The sequence below is a fragment of the Penicillium arizonense genome, assembly GCF_001773325.1.
Source record: "Penicillium arizonense strain CBS 141311 chromosome Unknown PENARI_contig006, whole genome shotgun sequence".
NCBI lineage: Eukaryota > Fungi > Ascomycota > Eurotiomycetes > Eurotiales > Aspergillaceae > Penicillium > Penicillium arizonense.
The window spans coordinates 1,436,911-1,448,955 of NW_019173283.1; the positions used below are offsets into that span (position 1 = coordinate 1,436,911).

General features: G+C 47.8%; 4 protein-coding genes across 4 annotated transcripts; 2 read left to right on the forward strand and 2 right to left on the reverse strand.

The window, feature by feature from the left end:
• Positions 1 to 2,901: 2,901 nt before the first annotated feature.
• PENARI_c006G11313 (GMC family oxidoreductase) lies at positions 2,902 to 4,653 on the reverse strand (the record flags this gene model as incomplete). Its single annotated transcript, XM_022630625.1, has 1 exon — positions 2,902 to 4,653. The coding sequence occupies one exon, from the start codon at positions 4,651 to 4,653 to the stop codon at positions 2,902 to 2,904; it is 1,752 nt and encodes a 583-aa protein (XP_022489618.1).
• A 1,699-nt stretch (positions 4,654 to 6,352) lies between these two features.
• On the forward strand, positions 6,353 to 8,428 carry PENARI_c006G10297 (catalase; the record flags this gene model as incomplete). Its single annotated transcript, XM_022630580.1, has 11 exons — positions 6,353 to 6,386; positions 6,437 to 6,566; positions 6,636 to 6,659; positions 6,712 to 6,922; positions 6,981 to 7,073; positions 7,126 to 7,133; positions 7,185 to 7,308; positions 7,365 to 7,652; positions 7,708 to 7,792; positions 7,854 to 8,282; positions 8,352 to 8,428. 11 exons carry the CDS (start codon positions 6,353 to 6,355, stop codon positions 8,426 to 8,428), a joined length of 1,503 nt encoding a protein of 500 aa, XP_022489525.1.
• A 551-nt stretch (positions 8,429 to 8,979) lies between these two features.
• PENARI_c006G00513 (uncharacterized protein) lies at positions 8,980 to 10,171 on the forward strand (the record flags this gene model as incomplete). Its single annotated transcript, XM_022630114.1, has 4 exons — positions 8,980 to 9,388; positions 9,447 to 9,751; positions 9,810 to 9,935; positions 9,986 to 10,171. The coding sequence occupies 4 exons, from the start codon at positions 8,980 to 8,982 to the stop codon at positions 10,169 to 10,171; spliced, it is 1,026 nt and encodes a 341-aa protein (XP_022489576.1).
• Positions 10,172 to 10,707: 536 nt separating this feature from the next.
• PENARI_c006G05173 (uncharacterized protein) lies at positions 10,708 to 11,106 on the reverse strand (the record flags this gene model as incomplete). The annotated part of the gene is made up of 2 exons (XM_022630332.1): positions 10,708 to 10,712; positions 10,878 to 11,106. The coding sequence occupies 2 exons, from the start codon at positions 11,104 to 11,106 to the stop codon at positions 10,708 to 10,710; spliced, it is 234 nt and encodes a 77-aa protein (XP_022489585.1).
• Positions 11,107 to 12,045: the final 939 nt, after the last annotated feature.

The window sequence follows — 12,045 nt, forward strand, 5'->3', positions numbered from 1 at the left end:
TGTTTTTTTTTTTTGTTTTTTTTTTTCCTTTTGGCTTTATCTATCCATCTAGCTAATTGCCCTACCCGCTGAATCAATTGGGCTTTTCTCCCGTGTTAACTTTATACAACGTGAAAATCTGGGATCAAGTTCTATCTTGCTCTTATCTGACCGTTACGTCAGAGTTGCATATATTTTTTCGCTTTTTCCCTTTTTAAAAGACGACCGGGGCATAGGGTCATTATCCCTTACATGACAGAGCTATCCCTGTCAACTGATATCTAACAATGCACCTTGCAGATGAGGAGCAACCCGCATACCCAATTTATGACCGCTGGTTTTCTCTTTTTGCGATGTACTGTTACCTATTCACTGCATAACGTATAACTAGATGAACGGACTACAGCAAAATACATGTACAATAACTGTAATGAGTTGCAGAAGAATAAATATAGGAAACCCAAGATCACTAAATTCTTTCGAATATTTATTATTCAGCTTGCCAGTGTTGAAACGGATCGTTGAAGGCCTCCTCCTACGATAGATACCAAACGTTTATCGCTATAAGGGGCCAGTGGCCAGCGTGGTTCCAGCCCAGTGTACTTCTTTCGTACTGCTCATTATGAGAACTTAACTGATCAGTGTGGGTAGATGCATGAGGTAGTGGTCGCCGTGACTCCTCTGATTGACACCTGAGAGTAGATGATTTACATGCCAGCCTCAACGTATAATGGACTGTACGGTTGTCGTGGCAATCGAATGTAGCGTTACCAAGTCTTCATTAGACATCGTCATTGGGATCTATCAATACACACATTTAAACATCTTGTACCGTTCCCTGCGCTTTCTATAATTGTGAGCTAATTGGAAAATAGTGAGCATGTCAGGAGCTCAGGGATAAATTGATCGCCGGGGTGCGCCTAGGACACGTCCTATGGAAGTTCTCGCCTTGGGCGCTGGTAGAACGGGCATGTCTCTACCTCTGCTAGGTTCAAGATTGCATTGTTAACTGGGTCGAATATAGGAACTGACAGCCTCCGTGTCGCACTCAAAATCTTGTACGCGACGACTGTTATCATGGCTTCACGCCTGTCGACGAAAGCCTGCCCGACAACTACCTATGGCTGGAAGCAGCAGACGCCAAGTTCCGCGGGAAAGGCAAGCCATACACACACACGAACAATGGCATAATCTACTGGGAGATTGTGCTGCGGTCTCTGACTTGCCATGTGTGGCCTTTGCGGCCGAGTTGATCGAAGCGTACCCAGATGCCAATAGCTAGTGGGCTTGACCTTGACGGCAATAATGTAGTTGGTATAGATGGCAGTAGCAAACGAAAAGGAGAGTATGCTTCGGCGCAAAGGAAATGGAGATCAGCGCGAGCTGACGAGGAGAAAGAATGCTGGTGGAGTTATTCGGACGTTGATATATGGGCTCAAAATAGTTAAACCCTGCGTTGGCATCACACCCATTTATACATGCAATCAGTTCCGTGCATTCTGCGCTTCCCTTGCATATACTTCGATATCTTAGGACTTTCTGACCGATTAAGTTCACCATATTCAGGCCCCGTATCTTGTTCATCACCGGCTGTTCCTCTGGATTCGGTCTTCAATTGGCCATCACTGACCACGCAGAATAACAACATTGTCGTCGCTACCTCCCGAAACCCGTCAAAGCCAGCTAATATGGCCTCGCTGGGTGTTATTGCAAAGAAGCTCGATGTGCAGGCAAACAATGTTGAAGAAAAACGGCGGATACCTATAGTTTGACTCGCATTGTGACGAATCCAATGGTTTACTTAGTTTATCAACCGAAGCAGGAACATCCAGCTTACGTTATATGATTGTATACATTAGAAGACATAGAAGCATATTACAGTTCATACTTGCTAGTTTCGGCAGCCTAGGGGCCAAGTTTATAGGCTGCAAACCCATTAGTACCATTCAATCCTCTTCAGTACATTAACTTTTCCTTAATGGAAGAAAGGACCAAAACAAAGCGAACAAAAGAAGTAAAAACAAAAACATACAACAGTAAGGATTCGCTAGTGGTCACCCACCTAACTACTAACTTACCGGCGTGTGGCTTAAGTACGGCTGAGCGGACGGGAAGCCCTGTTCTCCACACCCTGTGGTCGTATGTAGTTATTCCAGCTTTGAAGGGTGATATATAGCAATTCAAAAAGGCTGTATAAATCAGTGAGCATTTGCTCTTAGCCACCCAACTGACCACCCCCGTGAAAGCAGGTTTCGAGGAGGTCCGCAACTTAGTGGGCTTGGAGAGCTCCACGCATTAAGACAGACTGGCTACAATTTTGCAGGGGTATGCGTAGTCATCGGTGGCGACACTGGCACTTGCACTTGCTTGTGAGGTCGTCTGTTTAACGTCCGCCTTGGAAGACTTAGTCGATGCTTTCTTCTCGAGAGACGGGTTCCACAAAATCAATTCCTTGTCTGGGCGTCAGCTTCCGACGCAAAATAAACCTAAAAGTTGGGGGACAAGCCTATTTCAGCTGAAATACCAACTGTATTGGCAAGCGTCCAGCAATTTGCGAGTGCGTTGGTCGTGACATTGGGGTGTTAAAAGAAGAATGGCCCTTAGTTATTTATTTGTCTTTTTTATCTTGGAGGAAGGCAGCGATTCGGGATGGTGAGGTAGGCATTATCACCCTAGGTGAGAATTGTCACCTCCTTCTCACCTTTCTATCCAAGTATCAATACTTCTCACCTAAATCACCCGCGCTCACCCTCAATTGCCGCTTGAGTACTAAGGGCGTATTGAGAGCTGACAACGTAGAATATATGGCTTCTATGGTCTTAGACGGATGTGATACTCTGCACTACAGTTCATGTTTGATTGGGAAAAACACCATTCATTAAACTGAATTGGTACAGATACTAAAACCTCAGGTCCTCCCGGCTAACTAGATTTGTAGAAGTCGACGTGGTCACGCTTGATGGCATCGGCACCCTTCTCACCAACCATGTACACGGAGTTTTGGATCCGACAGTCCGGAATGACAGGGATGACGGATGCGTCAATCACACGGAGGTTCTTAACACCGTGGACCTTGAGGTTGTGGTCAACTACACCCTGCTGGATGCTCTTAGACAGACGGGCAGTACCGCAAGGGTGGAAGGAGGTCTGGGAGCGGTCTAGCACAGCTCTCTTCATGAGCTTGTCGTCGTGCAGCGGCATCTCCCAGGGGTACTCGCTCTCGATGATATCCTTAAAGCCCTCGCCGTTCTTCAAGACATCGTAGGCATATCTAATACCCTCGCGCATAGCGATAATGTCGAGGTCGTTGTTGAAGTAGTTAAGGTTGATATTGGGTTGCTGTAGCGGGTCGGCGCTGTTGAGGGTGACCTCACCGGGTTCGGAGACGGGGCGGACAAGATCAACCATAACAGTGATGTAATCTCCCTTGCTTGGTGTGGGGTAATGCCACTGGAACGCGCTGCCGAACAGACAGACGAAGTCAAGCTCGAAGTGAGGCTGGCCGTACGGGCAGAATGGGTCCTTGTTGCCGTTCGAGGACTTGGCCTGACGGTACTGGGGGTCCTTTTCCAAGTACTTATCGATCCTGGGGAATCCGACCATCTCGAGGAACCCGGAGCCTAATGGTCCGCCGTGGTTGTTCTGGTAGGCTTGGATAGCCTGGTTGTTCTGGGGGGTTCCCTTGCGTAGGACGTGGTTATCCATTCCGAAGCCGTCCTTAACGCGAAGGACGAAAGGAACACCAGGGTGATCTAGAAGATGCTGACCCACGTGGAGGTTGTCGATAATCACCGGGATGCCGTGCTTCTTAAGTTCGGCGGCAGGTCCGATGCCACTAAGCATTAGTAGCTTAGGAGACTCGAAGACGCCTTGGGAGAGAATGACTTCACGGGTAGCATAGAAGTTGAGCTCCTGACCAGAGCCCGTGATGACCGTCACACCCTTACAGATCTTATCAGCATCGTCGATGATAAGCTTCTTCGAGTGCACCTGGGGAAGGATAGTGATATTTGGCTTGTCGGTGACACATAGGAAACTGCCCGAGCGGCGACCCTTGTAAATCGAGTTTACACTGTGGGTTAGGCCAACCATTTGACCGTCGAAAATGTCTTCGTTGATTGGCTGACCAGTGGACTTCCACGCAGTAGTGAGGAGATCACGGAAAGGCTTCATCTCGGGAATGAGCTCGGAGTGGGAAATCGGAATAGGGCCGCTTTGTCCGATCTTTTTCAGGTCTGGCGAGTAGGCCTTCTCATCGTCATGGTAGGTCGCGCTCTTCCGCAGGTAGGGAACGAGTGAGTCCCAAGTCCATTCCTTTCCACCATATTCCTCCCACATATCAAAGGTACCCTTGGATCCAGGAACCCAGGTGAAGTAGTTCAGGGACGAACTACCACCAAGGGCCTTACCCCGGGTGTTGGGTTTCTCAACACGTTCATAGTCGTCTCGCTTGACAATGGTTGACTTGTAGGCCCAGTCATACTGGCTGCCACGGAGCTCCATAGCTTCCGAGGGGGTTCTGATCTCCTCGATGTCTTTCGAGTTGGCAACACCGGCTTCAACAATCAAGATCTTAGCGTTGGGGTTCTCGGCCAGGCGGCCAGCAACAACATTGCCGGCAGTACCACCACCAACAATGATAAAGTCGAACCTAGCATTGTTCTGGACAGACATGATGGAGGCAGGACAATTGAAAGACAGTACAAGATGATTGAATGTTTTTGAAAGAGACAGAGGATGCCTTGCTCAATTCATAAAAAAAGGACTTCTACAAGCCTTTTATAATTGAGCTGATGGTCTTTCTAGGAGAGACCCTACTCTATACAGTATAGAAGAGTCCTATCCCGCGTTCTAACTTCTCGGTGGACGTCATCGACTTGAATGCAAGCAGAAACAGCAAAGCAGTAGCTCCACGAATCTAGGAATCTAGACCCGTCCAGTGATTCCCTATTGGACTTATAGTCTTTCTATATTGGGGTGAATGCATATGAGCTGCATGATTGTGATTTCAGCAACTGACTCTCCCGTATTCTCCCCAGTGCCACGCGAAGACGTCGAAGGCTTCTGCAATTGGATTACTTGAACTGGTAATCGCTAGCTGGCCTAGACCTAAAGAACATACCAGATTTATAATACGGCTATCAATATCGAGGGAATTCCAGTTAAGACGCGGATTCGGGCCAACAAATGAATAATGAGGAGCTATCGCACATGCGTCTCCCAGGTTGCCGTCAGTATCCGAGACGGCCGTAACTCGGATAGATCTACAAAGATCTGACCATATTTCAAAAGCTCCGCACCATGTGATTGACTATGCGAAAGAACACAGTAGCTATCATATCATATCTCCTCAGTCTCCTCTCACCTGAGGGGAACAGAAAGCAAAGCCCTATCAATGGACCTGCTGGGCTATCTCGACATGACATGTGCTGCATCTACGTCTGCAGTCTAGTTGGCTTGAAGGTATTTGGATTTGGCCGAGACTTTTCTTATAGTAGGCCGGTTCCATGGAAGCACGCCGAGGATAGATCCGCAAGCACCAGGATCCGGAAGATGGCCAGCCCCAAACATGACCGGTTAAGGTAATTAAAGCTCAACTACCAACTTTGGTAGTACCTTATGCGGATCCAACGGGATCAGATCTGGGGCTAAGATCGGTTGCCACCGGCCAGGCTCCGAATGTGGGGCCTTACCAGAGTAGTTGGAAGCTGAAGAGCGCAAGCTTTGCAGGGAATCCATCTCAATTGCAGGATCCACTTGCATGCGGACCATGATGACCGGACCAGAAATACTACCTCGCAAGTTCGTCGAATTATTTATGCACGCAATATATTCGCCTCAGCATCGGGCCCCGGGGTATTGTGAAGCGTGGATTGTCCTACCCAACACACACAATTACGCCAAGCTCCAACAAGGTTTCAAAGTTTCGGCAATAGTGGGTCATATTGATATGCACTGACTGACTGGGTAGTAGTAATCGGCCAATCAGCTGTCCGCCATCGGAGTGGAAAGCTTTTACCACTTACTACCTATTTAGGTAGTCTACTAGGTTGGCTTTCTAAATAACCTTAGATCTTAGCCATGGCACACCGCAACTTACTTACGTCACCTGGTGTGGAGGGGATAACTGTATAGAGTAAGGTGGATGAGGGGTTGTTGACAGTGGACCCATCCTGGCTGTCGAGAACAGAGCTCCAATGAGTGTAAGCGTAATACTAAGATCCAATGTAAAGCCATCTCAAATCAAGACTGAGCTTTCCCGAGGGATGAGACTATATAAACTGCACCTCTCGGGCGACTCCAACCCCGTAATCGCACATTCACTTTTTCTATCTTGTCTGACTGATTACCATTACCCCAATTGTCATTCAGCATGGGCGACGACAAATACTACACTTTGGCCGAAGGTACAAGACCTTTCAATCTTGGACTTGGGCTTTAGTCTGACTATACACAGGTTGCCCTTTTGCAAGCAACAGAACCGCTGTTCTGATGCGAGATAAACAGGGTGGCGGGCTCGGGCTGCTCCAGGATACTCAGCTCATTGAGACCTTAGCTCATTTTTCTCGCGAGAGGATCCCGGAACGGTGAGTATCTTGTCCGACTGAGGGTTACCTTAAAATCCCTACAGTATACTGACATTGAAACTTGGATAGAGTCGTTCATGCCAAAGCTGTTGGGTATGTTGTTAAGTTTCGCCCGGAAAGTTTCTCCGGTTGACACTGTGTGTAGATCCTATGGCGAGTTTGAAGCCACCCGCGATTGCTCCGACTTTACCTGCGCCAGCTTCCTCAACAAGGTTGGAAAGAAAACCCCGGTGCTTCAGCGCGTGTCAACGGTCGGTCCTGAGTCAGGATCTGCTGATACTTCTCGCGATGTGCACGGATGGTCAATGAAGCTGTACACGGACGAGGGAAATCTCGACTGGGTTTTCAACAACACGGTATGCGCGGTCGCTATATCCCTGATGTTATTGATTATAACTTTTATTACCACGTCAGCCTGTCTTTTTCATTCGCGATCCGATCAAGTTCCCGTCAATGAATCGGTCCCACAAGAGGCACCCCCAAACCCATCTCCCTGACGCAAACATGGTAAGCCCTCCTGCTGTTAACCGGTGATGAGCAAATCTAACGACAGTTGTAGTTCTGGGAGTATGTCTATTTCTCGAGGTACAATTGGCGAATTAGACTAACTCCGTTTAGTTTCCACGTCGGCAACCCCGAAGGCATACATCAACTCATGGTTCTATTCAGCGACCGCGGCACTCCAAAATCAGTTCGCTACATGAATTCATACAGTGGACATACATATAAGTTCACCAAGGCGGTAAGCGATGATGATTACCAGATGCTAAAGAACTCCAACGCTAAGATCATGGCTAGGATGGCTCGTTTAAATATGCGAAAATTCACGTCAAAACTCAGCAAGGGATACAGAATTTCAGCCGCGAAGAAGCTACCAAAATCGCTGGAGAGAACCCTGATTATATGATCCAGGACATGTTTGAGGCCATCGAGAGAGGCGACTATCCTGTTTGGAATGTCTATGTCCAACTGATGAGCCCCGAAGCGGCCGAGAAACATGAAACGAATATCTTCGATATGACCAAGGTTTGGCCGCACAAGGATTTCCCCCTGCAGCAGATTGGTCGCCTTACTATGAACCGCAATGTAAGTCTTCGTAACCGTTCTCCAATACTCAGTTGCAGTGACTGAGCTCGAACAGCCGCGAAACTATTTCGCAGACATTGAGCAAGCTGCATTTTCACCATCGACGATGGTACCGGGATTTGCTGCGTCCGCTGATCCAGGTAAGTAGGGAGGTTCCATCAATTCTTTGCTAAGATTTTCCGAGGCTAACTTGTACCTAAGTGCTACAAGCACGACTCTTCGCGTACCCCGACGCGGCCCGCTACCGACTGGGCGTGAACTACCAGCAACTCCCAACCAACGCAGCCAAGGCCCAAGTTTACTGTCCTTTCCAAAGGGATGGAAGTATGCGATTCGACGACAACTATGGCGGGGACCCTAATTACGTTGGCTCCTGGATCAAGCCCACTAAGTTCTATCAAGACGTAAAAGGAACAAACCCTGGGGCATTGAGCCTACACACCGAGCATGAAAAGTGGGCAGGAGAGGTTTCAGCCTATTCCAGCGAGATCACTGACGCAGACTTCGTCCAGCCCGCAGCATTGTGGGAGGTTATTGGCCGGGAGCCTGGTCACCAAGATAGGCTTGTTGACAATCTCGTCTCCAGCGTGAAAAGCGTTAAGTACCCCGAATTGCGCAAGGCTGTCTATAGTAAGTGGTGCCCTACTGGTATCTCCGTAGATATTTGTCCACTGCAGTCAAGTCTAACCCTGAATATAGGCCTTTTTAGTCGTGTCAGTAAGGACCTCGGGTCGAGGTTGCAAAAGCGTACCGAAGCAGCAATTAAGGCCGCGTGAGATCGATGTGCTTCTCTAGTATTTCTGCTGCGCAACTAGAATTGGTTGTGTCTTTGGAAGGAAATGCCAATGCCATTGGATGATTTTAATTTGATTTGTGTTTTATGGATGGTAACTGAAGAATGATAACACCGTCCGATAGTCGATAAAATTGCTCTCGTAAAAATTGCCTTTATTGCGTTGAACTATCCACCGACCCATTGTTAGACAATCGACTACGCCGCTGATGGACTATGGACCGAGGCGTGTGGCGACAGGTCGGGTACATGGATCTGGCGGTGGAATGCCCACATAATCTGCGGCGAATGACAGACCATGCTTTGTGCAAAGGTAGCCTTCTATTGGATAGGACATAGTAGTATCACCCCATTCGGAGCCAAGTCCTGTTAGCGCAAGCTCCAGGTGAGCCCAGTCGATTTCCAAATCGCAATTGGTCTGTGCGACTGTCCTGGGTAGAGCGGACTCATCATGTGATCTGGACCTCCCATCCCACATTTCGATCCATCAACTTCGCTGCCCCAACAGCACCTCCTCATGGCCAGAAAGGAACAATGTCTCCGCGGGACTCCAGCTCCTCCAGTGGAACACAGCGGTTCACATTTGTGACGGGGAACATCCATTCGGAAGCTCGGAGCCATGCTATGAAGGAACACTGGAAGCGGCGACATCAGCGCAATCAAGAGGCGAAAGCATACTACCAAAGAAGAACATCGCGAAATTTGTCTCTCCGTTCGAAGAACCATTTTAATGAATATGTTTCGCCATCAGAAGATGCGAGTAGCTCTTCAGGGTTGCCAGAGGTTGGCCACATGGACATGATCAGGAATCAAGAGAAATATCCCAGCATTCCCGCCCAACTGTTGTCTGGAGTGAGTAGTGCGCTGTCGAGCTCGAGGCCTGACCCGTTTCAGACGTGTCCTATTCACTTGACAAGCCAGCACCAGAAACTTTTGCACCACTGTGCGTATGGGGATTGGAGACCTTACTGCTTGTGGAAATTTTGCTGACGGGGTCGTAGGGATTGGAACCCATGCGGCTATGATGTTTGAAGACCTGGATGTCACCGCGTTTAATCCGATGAAGGATGTTTGGTTCCCGCTGGACCTTTCGAATGCTTCGTCTTTCAACTGCATCATGGCGCATTCAGCTGCGCACTTGTATCATCTATACGCTGGCACTCCCGCGCGACGAGGATCGATATCTTCTGATGCCTTGAAATATAAGATCGAGGCTGTCAGGATACTACGCCTTTGGCTTGGTGATCCAGAGAAGGAGCTAAGTGATGATTCTTTTGCGGCTGTTGTTCGTCTGCTCACGTTTGAGGTATGTCAACTAATTGCGAGTACCTCTGTGGGAAACTGGCTGATCGCATTTAACTCAGCGATACTGGGGTACAGTCGAAGACTGGAAAATCCACCGTGATGGCTTACAAAGAATGATCGATGCCAAAGGTGGAGTTGAAGCGCTCCACGAGAACTGGCGCTTGCAACTTGTAGTTTACCTGTCGGTGCAGCTTGTAACAAGTATAAATAATTTGCGATTACTGACAACTTCCAGTGTCTCGTTAATGTCGCGACCATCATGGCTCGAGTCCACGAACAACCTCGACCGAATCTCTCGTCCTTTTTTCTCGCCCTGCGCTATCCAAAAAACCCCATCTTGCGATGTCCAAAAGGTCCGCTGCCTTTGGTTGATATCATTCATTCAAGACATGAGAACGTTCATGGGATCATTTTACACTAGAGGGCTCTCTGCGTATCCCTTCACTCATGCCGCAGTCGGACTGTTGCGTCATAATTTTCAGCTCTCTATTGAGTCTTCTAGCCATGATGCCCACACTACAGAATGGGAAGACGAAATGCTTTGGTGTTTATTTTCCATCAGTGTCCTAACACAGGAGTCGATTTCCGTCCTGTCAGATGGAGATTCAACAACGCCCACTGGATCGAACACACTTCATGGATTGGAGATATCCTTAAGAAATTCTCGACATATGTGGGAGCGTTCAGTCCACGACTTGCGCTCTATCTTATATGATAGCCTGACAAGGCTCTTTGAGGAAGGGCAATCCAAGGTGAATTATGTCGTGGACTTAGTGCAGATTCTTGGTACATTGAGTTTGGAAGCGCGCCAGGGAGTCGAGAAATGTCTCCTTAATTTGCTTTACTACCTCGGGAATAACGATAACAACGCTCTATTAGTTGATGAAGGATGGTCGCCGGATTCGCTTTTGTCGTCAATGCACGGACATTAGCGTACGCAATCATGAAGCTTCGAATTTATTCTTATAAGTTATTACGTTAAAAACGTCAAGAAGTTAATGAGCGGACCCTAGTGACAACAGATTCTCCTAGTAATATTGTCCATGATTGTTTGTGAAAACATAACTGAAAATGAAAACAGCGCCCAACAAAGGAAGAGCACTACATCAAGCCTCCATAGGTCTGACCCTCTTCTTCGAGCTGCTCATCCTCTTTGAGGTATTCTTTGAGGCCTTCCTCGTCTTTCTTCAGATCGGAGCGGAGTCCTCTCTCGCCGCCCCGAGGCTTGTCCTCGGTCGGCTGGCCTTCGTTTCCATGCTTATTGTGATGGTTGTGGTGGTCGAGGATCTTCTCAAAAAAGGACTCCTTGTGTTCGGTGGGCTGCTGAGTATCTACCATCGAATCTCTGCTTAACATTTCGGATGGAAGACTGAATGAGTGACGCAGTCACGAACCTTGAGGCATCTTGATCAACTTTGATGAAATATCGGTAAATGGTCTTAGTTCTGGAAATAAGATGTTAATTGGGGTTTTAGTATGCTCAGATTATGAGTATTGTTTATCTACTTATATACCACCCCTAGTATACTTCCTCCCTGCGATGAGATGGAATTGTGGGGACGAAATGACGCAACGATTCCCGATCCTTCTAAATCCGGCAATACTAGTTGGCCAATCAGAAGATGGGCATGTCGATCTCTGGTGCCCACTGGAAGCTCGGAGTTGAGACGATGTCATGACTAGGCGGCTGTGGGTTATTGAGAAGATGCTCGAGCGGATGTTTGTGGGGCATCTGCCCGGGCTGTATGATCGGTTGTTGGACTTCTCGATGCCGTTGACTGCGATTGTTTTCTATGCGCCGTCGGCTACGGTGTTGGATGGGCTTGATGGTTGATATATATAGTTGTTTTTGGTCGATCTCGGATATTAAAGAGCTAGGGCTAATGGGTAGGCGAAAGAAGGAGCTCAATTACATTGTATCGATATAACGAGTACTGTCAATATGGCATATTTAATTGATCTACTTACTCCGTGGTCAGGAGTCGATCGATGGTAAATGAAAATTTGAAGACAAATCTACCATATACTTGGATGATCTTACAGGAAAAGTTCGATTATCAGCATGGTTGTAGAGGCAATGGAATATAAATGACTCTCCTGAAATAGCTTGTACTACGAAATTATGCTATAGCATATTCCCCAGGAGTAATAAACAAGGCGCCCAAAACGCCTACAGTTCCCGAGAGTTCCTTCTATCACCCCGTTCTCACCTCTATCACTCACCCTATGACAGATTTCCTGGCCATTTTAGTGTCATAAGGCGCCTGAGAATTGGGTGCGTATGGGTTTAAAAAA